Below are 15,651 nucleotides of genomic sequence, written 5' to 3'. Positions count from 1 at the left end.
CGCTTGGTGAGCACAGTGATCTCCCTTGGTGAGTAGAGACGATCTCTGCCACCATGTTTGAAAAAGAGCTTGATTTCTGCTATTCTTGTTTTTTAGAAACTTATTTTTATTTTATCTTGTTGCAGACTAGTTATGATTTAAATGTAAATTAAATGTTTCCTACCAAAAACTTGTATGTATTTTAATTAAAAATGTAGTTTAAGATTTGGAAAAAGGTCATGTGAGTTTGATCATCATCACATGATACGCGTGACAGCATTGATTGCTGTACAGCAAAGGGAAATAACATTTGTGTGGAGTTAGATATATTTATCAAAAAGGCACAGCAAAGTGGTAACTAAGTTATAGTTATATAAAATCAGATATGTTATGTCATTTGTATTGTGTCATAGCGTGGCTGAGTAATAGTAATTAAAGATTGGGTATATTGTGTCATGTGTTTTGTCATAACATGTTTGAGTGATAGTAATATAAAATCAGATATGTCATATGCCACTGTGTTGTGTTATAATCTGTTTGAGTTATAGTTAAATCAGATATGTTGTGTCATACGGCACTGGGTTGTGTTATAATCTGTTTGAGTTATAGTTAAATCAGATATGTTGTGTCATACGGTACTGGGTTGTGTTATAACGAGTCTGAGTAATACATACACAACCAGTTGGCTGGATATCCTAGGGACCGGCAAAAATACTTTGAGCCTGGCAAATATCGAGCCAAGCAGAAATGGTAACAAAAGAGTTAATCAAAATGAGTCCTTTACATCCAGTTTGAGCCAACGAGGAAATTGAGCCAAGCAATATGGAGCCAACAGGGTTTGAATCTAATATCAGATATGTTATGACATGTGCCACTGTTTTGTGTCTTGATGTCCATGTGCATTAAAAAGAAATTGATAACTTATTATAATATATTTACCTCTGAAATTATTAAATTTGAATTAAATTGATAAACTAATAATTCTCCTTTTTTGAATAAAGTGATGAATCATGCAATTCCAACACAACCTTCTTTTCAGAGGAGGCACGTAATGAGCTATGTCGTTTCTCCAAGAACTTCTTACCAATCTTGTTCAACCAGTACACGACTGACCCAACAACGGAAAAAGACATGAGTAAACTAGCTGTTCTTGAGACTGTCAAGTGTTACCTACAGGTCACCGATAAAGAGGTATGTATTGAATATATGCTGAATATATGTTATTATTTATGTCGGAAAATAGCTCATTGAGCTAATGTTTCTTGTTAGCTTATACCATTCTTTAAAGAAAGATTCTTGTATTTTGTAATATAAAGTCAGTCTAAGAATTACTTTTAAACAGTTGATCAAACATTTGAATCATGTCTATCCAGTTGTGTATGTTTCCATTTCAGAGTGTAGCCATATTCTGTGATAAATGCAGAGATAAACTGAAAGAAGAGGGCATTTCCTCCTACAAAAGGTGAGCTTATATATTAGTCAAGGTCACAACCAAAATATCCTCTTCTCTCTTAAGTCATTAGTTCTGTGTTATTTAATCATGAAATGCATTTTTCAAATGAAAAAAAATAAAGACTTGGATGAAAAAGAATATTTTGTTTCCTTATTCATTTTTTGGAAAAAGATGTTGAGGTATTGTTATAGCAGTTTGGTCAATGTTGGTGGTGTTGGCATTGTCTTTGTCTTGCAGAAGTTTTAACCATGGCTATTACTCGAAAAATGTTCAAAATAGTCAAATAAAATTTGGAATACATGGTACAAGAGAATACATGGTACAAGAGACAATACATACATGTTCAGCACGGCCCATTACTGAACTGTTTTTAAGATTTGTTGAGTTATGCCCCTTGTATAACAACAGACGAATGTTTTCATTCCCTACACAGCTCTCTTGTTTCATCTTAGGTATGCTCTCCATGATTTGCTGATAGCCATGCTGCCGTACCTTGAGAAACAGCAGCTATTGACCATATTTAAACTAGCAGAGCAGAACCTACAGGTCAGTAGCAATGAACAAATGCTATCAGAAGCAATTACAAACAAACATGTATCAGAAGCAAGTATCAAACAAACATGTATCAGAACTTCAGAAGTAAGTATCAAACAAACATGTATCAGAAGCAAGTATCAAACAAACATGTATCAGAAGCAAGTATAAAACCCAACATGTATCAGAAGCAAGTATAAAACCCAACATGTATCAGAAGCAAGTATAAAACCCAACATGTATCAGAAGCAAGTATAAAACCCAACATGTATCAGAAGCAAGTATCAAGCAAAGGTGTATCAGAAGCATTTATCAAATAAACAAACATGTATCAAAAGCAAGTATCAAACAAACATGTATCAGAAGCAAGTATAAAACCCAACCTATTAGCTTGACATCAAACAATTAACAAGCCATGCTTTATAAAATTCAGAATTTGAGCAAGCCTGGAAAGCATTTAACCAGTACTGGTCTTATTGGCTTGACACAATAAATATCTACCAAATGGTAATCAAATTGTTTTATTTGATTGTCAAATTATAAACAAACCTTTATTTAATCTAACTCTTGTTATAGTTATGTAATTGTTGTGATTCTTTGGAACTTAAAAAAGTGTTTATATTTGTGTTTCACTATTAAAAAATCCATCAATTTTTTTGACATGAATTTACATAAAAGATCTTATTGTTGTTGGTGAATCATGTAGTTTATCTTTTTCATTAAACCTTACCTATACATTACTTCTGCTTAACAGGTATTGGACAAGTCGTTACAGAAGAAATGTTACCGTATTCTTGAGGAGATATGTGGGGGCAAGTCGGAGCAGACTAGAGATTTTGTACAATCCCACCTACAAACCATCCAACAGACGCTGCTGGCCTCGTTATCATCTTCTAGCCCTTCGTCAAAGGCAGTAAGTTGTCAGCTGAGTTGTAGTCAAGAGTAAATATTTTATCAGTAAAATAAGCTTGTCTCATTTTTAAGAGTTTTTTGTAGCCCTAGGAGCAGTTTAACGGAAATAACTTTCAAAAAAACTGTTCACTTTTGACTGCCATAGATTGTTTACATTTCGGGAGGGTTTAATTTAGAAAATTTTCACAGATTGATCATGTAGTGAAGTTCATATTTAGTTTACCTTTGCATTCATTTGATTATTATAAGTTACTGTGTGGACAATTTTAAGCTTCTCGATGATTGCAAAAAAAAAAAAAAAAATTGCGAAAAATAATTCTAAAAGTTCTTACACTTGTTAAGACTATCAAAGGTTGTTAAACTTGTTGGTTATCTTGTTAAGAATACCAAAAGTTGATACAATTATGAAAAATACCAATATGCCTTTTATATTTCTGTGTTTTTTTGTCATTTCAGCCAAGACTGCGATGTTTAGTAAATATTTTCAAACTTCTGGAAATTCCCCAGAATGACTTCTTGCTGGCTGTAGTACCTGAGGTAAGCAGCCATCATATCTTAAATGCATCTGTTTTTCAATGATAAATGTCCAGGTGTTGTCCTTGTCTTGCAAAAACTTTTATCTTGGTCATAACTCACAAATTACAAGACATTCATATCAAACTTGGTACACATTTTCTCAGAGGAAATACACATATGTATGGTGAGGCCCATTATTATGGTTTTAATAATTATCAAGTTATGCCCCTTCTGCGACTAAAAATTATAACAGACAAGTGCTGGCTCTGCTGTGCTTTTGTTTCCATTTACTATCAAATTTTATATCCATGATCTGACCTACTGGAAAGTTGCATGAAAAACTGTTTTTGGGGGAATTTAAAATAAAAAAGTAGTCATTTTCATTATATACATTGTAGTCTGGAAATCACTATATACATTGTAGACTGTTTCCATTTTAATAACCAAACATGAATATTTTCAGGCTAATGTGTGTACAAAACATGATATTTTGGGCTATTCTGTGTACAAACATGATATATGTAGGCTAAAATGTGAACAAACATATTATAATCATGCTATTCTGTGTACTAACATGTTATATTCAGGTGAGTTTGTGCACAAACATGTTATATTCAGGCTAATATATGTACAAACATGTTATAGTCAGGCTATTCTGTGTTCTAACATGTTATATTCAGGCTATTCTGTGTTCTAACATGTCATATTCAGGCTATTCTGTGTTATAACATGTCATATTCAGGCTATTCTGTGTTCTAACATGTCATATTCAGGGTATTCTGTGTTCTAACATGTCCTATTCAGGCTATTCTGTGTTCTAACATGTCATATTCAGGCTATTCTGTGTTCTAGCATGTCATATTCAGGCTATTCTGTGTTCTAACATGTTATATTCAGGCTATTCTGTGTTCTAACTTGTTATATTCAGGCTAGTTTATGATCAAACAGGTTATATTTAGGCTATTCTGTGTTCTAACATGTCATATTCAGGCTAGTTTATGATCAAACATGTTATATTCAGGCTATTCTGTGTTCTAACATGTTATATTCAGGCTAGTTTATGATCAAACAGGTTATATTTAGGCTATTCTGTGTTCTAACATGTCATATTCAGGCTATTCTGTGTTCTAACATGTCATATTCAGGCTATTATGTGTACAAACATGTTATATTCAGTATTCTGTGTTCTAACATGTCATATTCAGGCTATTCTGTGTTCTAACATGTTATATTCAGGCTAATTTGTGATCAAACATGTCATATTCAGGCTATTCTGTGTACAAACATGTTATATATATTCAGGCTAATATGTGTACAAACATGATATTTTCAGGCTATTCTGTGTACAAAAGAGGTAGCAGAGAGAGCACGTGTGGCTGCATATGCTCTTCTAGTAGAGATGGGAAATGCCAGTCTGCGCTGGGCAGGAGAGGATAACTCAGGTATTCATTTATTTCCTTTCCTTCTGTCATTTAATTATCTCCCAAAATACATTTAGTTACAATATTGTGAGGACAAGTTATAGTCCATGAAGCTTGTAAAAGTGGAAAATGCCAGTCTGTAGAAATGGAAAATGCCAGTCTCTCTGTCTGTAGAAATGGAAAATGCCAGTCTCACTGTCTGTAGAAATCAAAAATGCCAGTCTCACTGTATGTAGGAATGGGAAATGTCATTCTTTGCTGTTCAGGGTATATATCCATTGGATGCAATGAACATTAAATAGAATTCAAAATTGTTGGTTGATCTTTCAAGGATACCTGGACATGTACATCGTTAGAATAAGGTACTGTGGTTGACGAAGATGGGACATGTTCCAGTTCAAATATTTACGTTCAAATGTACCATGCTGTGTGTTGCCACTAACTCCTGTAGTGTTTTCAATCCACAGGAGGCCTGGAGGAGTTCTTCAAGATGGTGATGGCTGGGTTTGCAGGCAGCCCTCAGATGATCAGTGCCACCCTGATGGCCCTGACACGCATCATGTACCAGTTCAAAGGTATTGTAACTGTAATGTCATTTGCTGAAATCAGTCACCATTTTATACTAATGGTAACTCAGTATGTGCAATAAGATTTGTGTCCATCAGCAGGCTTGACACCTGTTTATCATAAGCTCGAACATTGTATGTTATACCGTATTTCCTCCACTATAAGACGGGGAAATTGGGTCCCGATTTTTAACCTCAAAGTAGAGGGCCCGTCTTATAGGCGAGTCTATAAGAAATTCAGAAAGAATAGAGTCAGAATCAGTAATATTCAACATATGGTATTTGACTGACTGATGTATTGTCTGCTGATGACACCCCAATAAAAGTGACAAGGTCACACCCATCGGATTAAGACGACCGTCTGCTTTGTTTCGCTACGATGAACACTCGATGTATTGTAATTGGCAATCACTTGTTTTCGGTCCAAACACATTGTTTATCACAAGACACATTTTAATTTACTGCCTTTATAATTAAAATTTTTAATATTTAGAAAAATCATCGTGTTTTTTTTTCCATGTCGGAAATAAAACTTACTTTTTCCTTACGATTATCATGCAGACTTCTGGCATGCTTCAATACACATTTCATTGATCACTCACTATACACTATTTTTATCCGCAATCATCAATGTTTATTTATTATACCCACACAAACGAAGTTTGAGGGGGTATATAGGAGTGAGCTTGTCGGTCGGTTGGTCGGTCTGTCGGTTGGTCTGTCGGTTTTCATGGTTTCCGGACGATAACTCATGAAAGGTAATTGACACTTGGAAAGATGAACAAACAAAACAAATCGAGCATGCTTCATTTGAACCAGATGCCAGTGGAATACCAGCAGAACTTAAGTATGGCATATTTGCCACAGTAGTGCTTACTACAAATATTGACCTGTCAGATGGACTTGTTAATTCGGCTACAGGAACAGTCCCGGGATTTATTCCCAGGTGGATAAGGATGCATTCAAGCCCAAATATGTACTTGTAAAATTTGATGATGATCGTGTTGGAAGAAAAGCTCGTGAATGCTCTAGATGTCTTATTCCAGAAGAGATCAGCTAGAGCATCAGCTAGTTTTTCTTGTCAGCAGTGTAACTTGTAAATTACTCAACAGATTTAAATAAAACAATACATGCATGATAAAAGAAGATGCAGTGTGCAGTAACCTTGGAGTTATGGCCTCTTTTCAAAGGAATGGTTTGCTATTCCTGTGTCCAGGCGGCATTTGGGGGTATTCGTCACTCCTGTGACAGCTCTAGTTTCTCCTTATTTAAGTCCCATCAACTGCAATCCAAACAAACACCTGCAAAAATTTAACTTATTAACACATGTAATGGAATGTGTCGTGTTTGTCGGCTGCAGATCAAACGGTACAATTTGTGACGGTACAATTTGTGACGTCACATTACTGGCTGTGGAAACATCAAAGGTGCATGGCAGTGGTTTGCATTTAATTAGGTCAGTCGTTGACCCCATTTACTCCCAAAATTGCGTCTAGGCTGGTTAGAACATACCATACGATCGGAAAAATAATAATCAATAATCCTCGTCTGAGAACCTTCGAATCATGGCCAATATATTTGAGTTTACTACAAATATGAATGAACCTTTGGCTGTTAGAAAGAATAAAATAAATCATTAACCGCGTAACGTTGTTCTATTATTAACCTATCTCCACATAAGAAGAGAGATCACAGTAAACATTAAATCGGTGATTTTCTACCAAGCAAATGAACAAATTTAGTTGATAATTGACTGTTTAGCTTGAACATTACCACAGACTTGGAGAATTTCAAGTGCCCAATTTGCTTTAAAAATCGACCCCGTCTTATAAACGAGTCTAGACAAAAACCCCAGATTTCATGGGCAAAGTAGGGGGGTCGTCTTATATGCGGATCTCCTTATAGTCGGGGAAATACGGTAGGCTGAAATACATGCATGTACCTGCATTAGCCATGCGAATTGTATTAAGCGTTATAACGTCACTGTTTATTTCAATATATGCACTTTGATTGGATAAGCATGTAGTAATTTAACCAATGGTTTACAACATGATAACTATCAGCTGTTCTTTTATACAGATGTAAGTCGTGGAGAACCTTTCTTTAAGAAAAATTGTGCAATTGACGAAAAATTAAATAATTCTTAAAACACGATAAATAATTATTTGAATTTTAGATAAAAGAATTTATCACGTTTGTGTGTCCCTGTATGAAAACAAGAGTGCATAACTGCAATTTTCCCTTGAAGAGCTAGCATGCTTCATGGAATTTGCTTGAATGCCCTCTTGCATTCATACAGGTTGATTAAACCTTATTGATATATGACTGTATTACAGAACGGTCAATCTGTTTTTATTAAAAACATCAAAAATTATGTTTACCTGAATAGGTGATTTCTTTAAGGATTGAACCTTATTATTTTAGCATTCAGCATTAACTCTGTTAGTACAAGAAGACTTGCAAAATAAGCTCTAGCAGTCATACTGCATAAACATGAAAAAAACAAATAATTCCTGATGATCATACTCAGTGGTCGAAGTTAAAAGAAGCCTACAAGCCCTGCACTGGTAAAATGTCTTCCAGGCTTGCTCAAATTCTGATATATTTATTTGATGCCAAGCAATAGATAAGAATTTGGGCTTGTTCATTCAAAAGTCTAATTTCGATGACTGCATACTTGCGTTTTGATTGTTTCAGATTAAGAATATTAAGTATTTCTTGTAAAATGTAGTTGAAAAATATGTTATCAACATTTAACATCTGCGAAAAGGAAGGGTTGATATATGAATTGTTTACCATTGGTCTCATATTTTCATGCTTGTCAAATCAGGATGCAGTAATGAAATAATGACATCATAATGCAGAGCCGTTCATGAAAACCAGTTTATCTTTATAGATGAACTATCTAGAGCAATGTGAATATTTCTTTTTCAGACAATATATCATCGACCATGCTGGAGTCCATATTGTCTGATGTCTGTGTTCTCCTGAAGTCCAAGTCTCGCGAGGTGGTGCAAGGGGCACTGGGTTTTACAAAAGTTCTTGTATCTTCACATCAAGTGACCACATTGGCTCCACATCTTAAAACTATTGTAAGTTTAAAGATAATTGTTAACGCTCAAAATTTTAAGGTCTGATGTGTGTCTCCTACAAAAGTCCAAGTTTCGTGAGGTGGTGCAAGGCGCTAAAAGTGGTTTTGTCTTCACACCAAGTGATTGCATTGGCGCCACACCTCAAACAATATATATTTGTAAGAGTGTATTTAGGAGCATATATGATATGCTTCTCCTGCTGTTCAAAGTCAAAATTCAATAAGAGGAGTGCTAAATGGGCGCTAGCTTTGATTTCATTGGCCAAGCATCTCTAATAAAGGTTAGTATGGGGGGTCTATATTACATGTAACTGGTACAATGGATTCTTTTAGTTTCTTGATATCCATTATTCACAATTTTTGCATTTCTAGCCAATTTTCTGAATCTTAAAGTTCACAGATTAATCATTGAAATGTTTATAGGATTATGTGAAGTTATGTGAAGTATAAAAAAGGGATAAGATTTTATAATGGTGTTTGTCCTCTGTCTATCACAAGAGATTGTAGGTTCAAATCTTGGCGCTTTCTCGAGACTTCTCATCATCAATGGATTTCAATATCCAATTCAATTTTTGTGTCGCCTGAAAAGACGACATATAGGGGTTACTTTTGTCGGCGTCGGCGGCGACCGCGTCCCATTTTCGCTTGTCCGGGGTATATCTCCTAAACTATTAGTGGTATCAACTTGAAACTTCATATGTACATAGATCTAATTGAGGGCAAGTGCAGTGCACAAGAACTGTTACTCTTGCTTCCATATTTTTAGAGTTATTGCCCTTTGTTATTTTTCATGCTTAAAGTTTTGTCCGGGGCATATCTTGTAGAATATAAGAGTTATCAACTTGAAACTTCATATGTAGATAGATCTCATGGAGGGCAAGTGCAGTGCACAATAACAGTAACTCTTGCTTTCTTAGTTTTAAAATTATTGCCCTTTGTTAATTTTCATGCTTAAAGTTTTGTCCGGGGCATATCTTGAAGAATATAAGAGGTATCAACTTGAAACTTCATAGCTAGACAGATCTCATTGAGGGCAAGTGCAGTGCACAATAACAGTAACTCTTGCTTTCTTAGTTTTAAAGTTATTGCCCTTTGTTAATTTTCATGCTTAAAGTTTTGTCTGTGGCATATCTTGAAGAATATAAGAGGTATCAACTTGAAACTTTATAGCTAGATAGATCTCATTGAGGGCAAGTGCAGTGCACAAGAACCGTTACTCTTGCTGCCATATTTTTAGAGTTATTGCCCTTTGTTAATTTTCTTGCTTAGGTTTTGTCCGTGGCATATCTCGTAAACTATAGGAGGTTTCAACCTGAAACTTATTCCGTAGGTATATCTGATTGAGGGTTCAAATGCCACCTACACTTGAAAGTTAAATGGCAACATCATTGTCTATAAATGAATAAAATGCCAATCTAACAGCTATAATGTCGACAGTAAATAATTCGTCAGGCGACACATTCGACTCGCGGAGTTCTAGTTAACCAAAGAAACAGACTCAAGAATGATTCCTTCCATAAATACCAAACTTATGGCTTAAATGAATTTATAAATTGAGGTTAATAAAAAGAGTTTATTGTGAACAAATAGCCAGCATATATTGTTTTCAACTATTTCAGACTCAAAAAAGCTATAAATTAAACAAGAGGCCCAAAAGGGCCTATGCTCTACTGGCATGGCTCTTATGGTCATTTTCAATCCAGAGCATGTACGTTTGAGTAATAGGCAACAAATATATAGTTCACTTTTAGTGTTTGGGTTAGCTGAAAACGCTGCACATTCAACATCTGAGGACAGGAAGTGTTTTAAGCAGATTAGTTGCATGCTATTTTAATATGTGCCAAGTAAAGGTAATCTGAGGGTAAAAAATATTTGCTTTCAAAACTGTACTCATTGTCAAAATTTCTTTCTGTAGCTTTAAAAATAAAAAGTCAGTCAAAGGTCAAAGTCAAGGACATCCGAGGACAACATTATTGCTTGTTTGCAAAACTGTTCACATGGTCAAAATTTCATTACTGTAGCTTTAGAAATTAATAAGTAAGTCAAAAGGGGTCGGGCCAGCATTTGCCCGGGGGGGGGGGGGGCAGTAATGACCCCAGGGGCATAATTTGAACAAACCTTCACAAATTGTGACTTAACATGTAAACTTGGCTAAAAATAGACTTCGCTCAAGTAGACTTGGCTAAAAATAGACTTAGCTTAAAATAGCATTTTTTATACTTTCAAGATCCATAATCCAGGCATGCATGGGCAGATCTGGCTGGTTTTCGAAAGGAACCGAGCTCTAATGGATATCTAAATACTGTTCCAAGTTTCATCGAGATACAATCAAAACTTAAGACTGTATCGTGTTCACAAGCTAGTGTTTACACAATAGCATTTTTTTATACTATTAAGGGCCATAATCTAGGCATGCATGGGCAGATCTGGCTGGTTTTCGAAAGGAACGGAGCTCTAATGTATATCTAGATACTGTACAAGTTTCATCGAGATCCAATCAAAAATGAAGACTGTATCGTGTTCACAACCAATTGTTTACACAATAGCATTTTTTTATACTATCAAGGGCCATAATCTAGGTATGCATGGGCAGATCTGGCTGGTTTTAGAAAGGAACCGAGCTCTAATGTATATCTAGATACTGTACAAGTTTCATTGAGATCCAATCAAAAATGAAGACTGTATCGTGTTCACAAGCAATTGTTTACAAACGGAAGGACGCACGGATGCACATACTACATACACATAACCATCGCATAAGCTCTTCTGGCCTTTGGCCAGTAGAGCTAAAAAATGGTATAAACTTATCCATCAAAAAGGGTATGTGCAGTTCACAAATTGTCATAATTTGTCTTTAACTATTTCAGATGTCAAGTCTCACTAGCATGAAGGAAGATTGCCATCACCACTTCAGGTTCAAGGCAAAGGAGGTGTACACAAAACTCGTCAAGAAGTTTGGGTAACTACAATATAATTCCTTTTTGGGTGTGTCTGAGCAGTTTAAGTTAATTTATCTTCTAAGCTAGGGAATCCTTTGGTTAAAAAAGTTACAATTTTTTTTGTTTACTTCTAGTATTTGGAATTGTAAGAAAAGGTGATAACACTGATTGGAATATATAATTTATTATATATGCATCATAAATTTGCTAGCGATATATTTGTCAAAATATACTCGTCTGTAATTCATCAATTGTAATACAGCTGTAATATGAGTGTGTCATTAAAATACAATTCATTATGTTTTAAGGTTTACTCGAGTAGAATGATTTAACTAGTCATATATGATAAAAGGGTTATGAATACTGTGTTTAAATCTAAAATATCATTTTCAATTGTCATGGAACTTCACTAGAGCTTTGTAAAAATTGAAAAAAAAGAGCAAAAATCTACTCAAATCGAATTATCGTTAAGGATGAAAACACAGTACTAATAACCTTTTTTATCTAGGACTGTAAGCATATTTTCATTTAATGGACTCTAAAAGTCATATTTATGCATTTGGTAAGTGGAGCTTTCATATTGGTAAATAGAAGAATTGGTGGAAAGAGCAAAACATACAGTCATGTACCATATCTGGCAATGTAAATATCTCTTACTGTACTGTACTATTAATTAACTGATACTATGTAAAGAGATGTGTGTGTGTCATTATATGTATAATATTATATTTATATCACCAGATATGAGACAATATATGGCCTAGCCCCAGAGAGTATACGAAGGCAACTGGTTAATGTCCGTAAAACCATGGAGCGTGCCAAGAAGCAGAAGACCCAGAAAGACAAGGGCCACGATAGCAGTGATGATGATGAGGATGACAAGAAGTTTGCAAGACATTCTGAGTCGTAAGTGACTGTCGATATTGTTCCATTATGCTTTAATACTCATTACATAATATGAAACAGACTATAACTATTCTTGCATATATCAGCCCCAATGGTCTGAGCATGGCAGTTCACTATTGATAGTTGCACAACATAGCTAGTATTTCTACATTAAATATATAACCTCAAATTTGTGTTGAATTAATATACACTTGACTTTATGACTTCAATGTCATCATTACAGATATCATCAGAATATATAATGCAGAAAATATATCTTTTGAAAAATAGTCTAGAATTCTAAGAACCTCATTATTGCTGTCTAAATCTTGTCTGCTTTTATGATGGGTACAGCATTTTAGATTTTTAATCTACCTAAGTTTCTAAATAAATTCCACTGCAAAAGCATTTGCATTTAATTCAGACTATTCTATTATACAGATATTAAAAAAAATATACTTGCTTTTCACAGTATTGATGACCTTCTGAAGGACTCAGACTCTGAGCCTGAGGAGGAAGACAAGGCCAAGAAGTCAAAGGTCAAGGACAAGGGTCAAAAGGTGAAGAAGGCCCAAGGGGGTCAGGCATGGCTGCAGGAGGGTGGGGATGATGACATTACTGACTTCATGGACACATCCGCGGCTAAGAAAGTTATGGGTAAGAAACTCTGTATTTTGGTTATAAATAAAAAATGTGTAAGTCAAGAGTTTAAAGGTCATGGTTAGGAAAGCCCCAGGGGGTCAGGCCTTAGGCTGGAGGGTAGGGATGATGACATTACTGACTTCATGAATAAATTGGCTGCCAAGAAAATTATTGGTAAGATACCGTGTGCAAGATCTAGACTGCTTTGTAAAATAAAGCATATTCTTACCAATCACAATCGGCAAATCAGCAAAATGGTTTTTATAACAAATTGTAAATTATGGTTCTATTTAGCTTTTGTTTTAACTTCAAATTATAGTGTTGATAAACTTGTTGTGCTAAAAGTAAAGATTTATTGGTTAATCAATTCCTAATTTCAGCAACAAAACCAGTTGAGAAAAAACAAAAGAAGGCTGACTCTGGCTTCAAGACAGCTCCAGATGGTCGACTCATCATTACAGAGTCCAGTGATGAGGAAGGTATGACAGTCTTATATGACACCTTTATACACAATATTGTCTGCAGGCTTAATAAAAAATGTGCATCTAGGATGTTTTGCCTTCATGGTTCTTGTCAAAATGACAAGGAAATTTTATTCTAAAAAGCTCAAAGAATTATTCTCTGTTAATTAAACATCCAACGTCACAAAACATATTATGTGCATGATGTTGACATATGTAAGCTTCATTTGCTGTTACAGGTGGTGACTCAGATGATGAAGACATTGATGACCTTCTGGAAGCATTGGAAAAAGGGAGGGATACTGGCAAGGTCTGTTTATATAATATTTACTCCACCCACTGCCTGAGTTATTGAAATTTATACAAGAGGAATTTGTGCAAGCTATGAAATACTTTAATCACGAGGGTAGCGGGTATAGTAACTATTTTGGATCATATTTTTAAAAAGGAAGCATTCAATATGTAGCATGTGTATAAGTGAATATTGTTGTTATTTATTTGCATGTTACTTATTGCACATTAGAAGATCTGCCTACTGGTTACCAATCTGATATGAGAATAAATGGATGAACAAATACAAGGAAACCCTTGCTTGGTCACATGTGACCTTAAATATGATTGTGACTAGGGGTTTAAGTTTTAAGGTGACTAGACACCAGATGAGACCATTGCAAGAAAAAAAAAATGTCAAAAACTTATATAAAATTGATATTGTTGTATACAGCACATTGAATCTTACTTACTGATGTATCACATCGCTTACGACACATGTATCTTTCGCAGTTTTTGAGTCTTTTTCCAATTCAAAATTTCTGAGGTTGTCTACCACCCATCAGCCTCATTTTTCGTATTTCGTTTTCATAATTCGTATTGATAAGTCTAGGCTTTTTTTGAGGAAATACTGTATTTGAGGATTTGTGGACCATCTGGTGTCTAGCCCATTAAAAACCTTGTTTTTTGTTAGCATTTAGGTTATAATGACATTGGTACAAGGATATCATTACCATTTGAGATGAAATGTTCAATATTCTTGTTTTTGTCAGATCAAGCAGACGAGGAAGAGGAAACTGGATGACCTTGGAGATTCGGATGATGAAGGGAAGGCTAAACCTAAATATAAAGGTAACTTGGGTTTGGTAAAATGGGCTCAAAGACAATATTTCCCTTCCATTATAGTTTATCTTTTAACCAATAAACAGGTTATCCAGAAATGCTCAGTGTGAGACTCAAGCCTACAACTGTTCCGTACAGTTGTGATGACGAAGGAGCTATAGCATTACGAAAAAAAATAGTGAAAATGCTTATTTAGCATTTAATTTCATTAGTTGAGGTTCTTGGAGTGAATATTTGCGAAAAAGACGATTTTAGTTGAGGTAACATATCAGCTGGTGACAATTGTATCCATTAACACCTTTATTGGCTTAAAATCATAAATAAACTTGACCCTGGCACCAGACAAAAAATCTAAGAAATGGTAAAAAATATTAACCAAAAAATGACATGTGTATTACAGCGGGAGGCGGAGGTATTCATCGACCCCTTGATGGGCAGAAGCAAGTGAAGAAACCAGCCCCTGGAGCAGAGTACAAGGCCAAGGTGAGTCATGAATGGGCTGTTGCGCAATACATTTTCATCTGCTCAATTAATAAGCTTAAATTTCAAATAATTTACTTAAATACTTCGCTATTTTATGTCGCAATAATGCGATATTGGCCATCTCCCAGGCTATCACATTTTTGGCACTAAGTCACATGTTTACGACAACTGCTTTAAAAGGGTTAAATTTCTCCAAAACTACATCGCATATGTACCAGGAGGAAGAATGGGGATGGGCGGCTGCCACGTGCTGTCAAATATTTTGGACTACTGCACAGAAATGGATATACATGTATTCAGTCTTTCTGATAATTGAGTTATATATGAGTTTTGTGATTTAGTGTTAATATTTGTCTTTTTTTCTCAAAAATGTTATGAGGTATTGTTTGATTGGATGTTTTATATATCAAAACATGTTACCCATATTTGTCAATATAAATAATCATGTGAGTTGTGAAATTTCAGAAAGCTGACGGGGACGTTAAAAAGAAGGGCAAGGTTGATCCATACGCTTACGTTCCCCTAGATTTCCGATCCCTCAACAAACGGTGGGTGCTAGCTCTCTTATAGAACAAGGAAACTTTATTCATGATATAATAATACCTTTTATAGGGGCTGTGCCTCCAAGCTTTAATAAGTCAATGTTGAATGAAGTT

General features: G+C 35.0%; 1 protein-coding gene across 1 annotated transcript in view; it reads left to right on the top strand.

The window, feature by feature from the left end:
• The window catches only part of LOC128212141 (RRP12-like protein), a 31,598-nt gene that overhangs the window by 13,997 nt on the left and 1,950 nt on the right, over positions 1–15,651 (top strand). Inside the window, exons 17-32 of the mRNA XM_052917433.1 lie at positions 1,019–1,170; positions 1,374–1,441; positions 1,885–1,978; positions 2,721–2,879; positions 3,335–3,415; positions 4,728–4,836; positions 5,283–5,390; positions 8,316–8,473; positions 11,340–11,431; positions 12,153–12,317; positions 12,769–12,953; positions 13,319–13,417; positions 13,639–13,709; positions 14,443–14,521; positions 14,913–14,995; positions 15,461–15,543. Coding sequence (XP_052773393.1) covers positions 1,019–1,170; positions 1,374–1,441; positions 1,885–1,978; positions 2,721–2,879; positions 3,335–3,415; positions 4,728–4,836; positions 5,283–5,390; positions 8,316–8,473; positions 11,340–11,431; positions 12,153–12,317; positions 12,769–12,953; positions 13,319–13,417; positions 13,639–13,709; positions 14,443–14,521; positions 14,913–14,995; positions 15,461–15,543 — 1,786 coding nt within the window. The remainder of the gene's footprint in view (positions 1–1,018; positions 1,171–1,373; positions 1,442–1,884; positions 1,979–2,720; positions 2,880–3,334; positions 3,416–4,727; positions 4,837–5,282; positions 5,391–8,315; positions 8,474–11,339; positions 11,432–12,152; positions 12,318–12,768; positions 12,954–13,318; positions 13,418–13,638; positions 13,710–14,442; positions 14,522–14,912; positions 14,996–15,460; positions 15,544–15,651) is intronic.

Source organism: Mya arenaria, chromosome 12, assembly GCF_026914265.1.
Source record: "Mya arenaria isolate MELC-2E11 chromosome 12, ASM2691426v1".
NCBI lineage: Eukaryota > Metazoa > Mollusca > Bivalvia > Myida > Myidae > Mya > Mya arenaria.
This window is presented reverse-complemented; position numbering and strand designations above follow the sequence as displayed.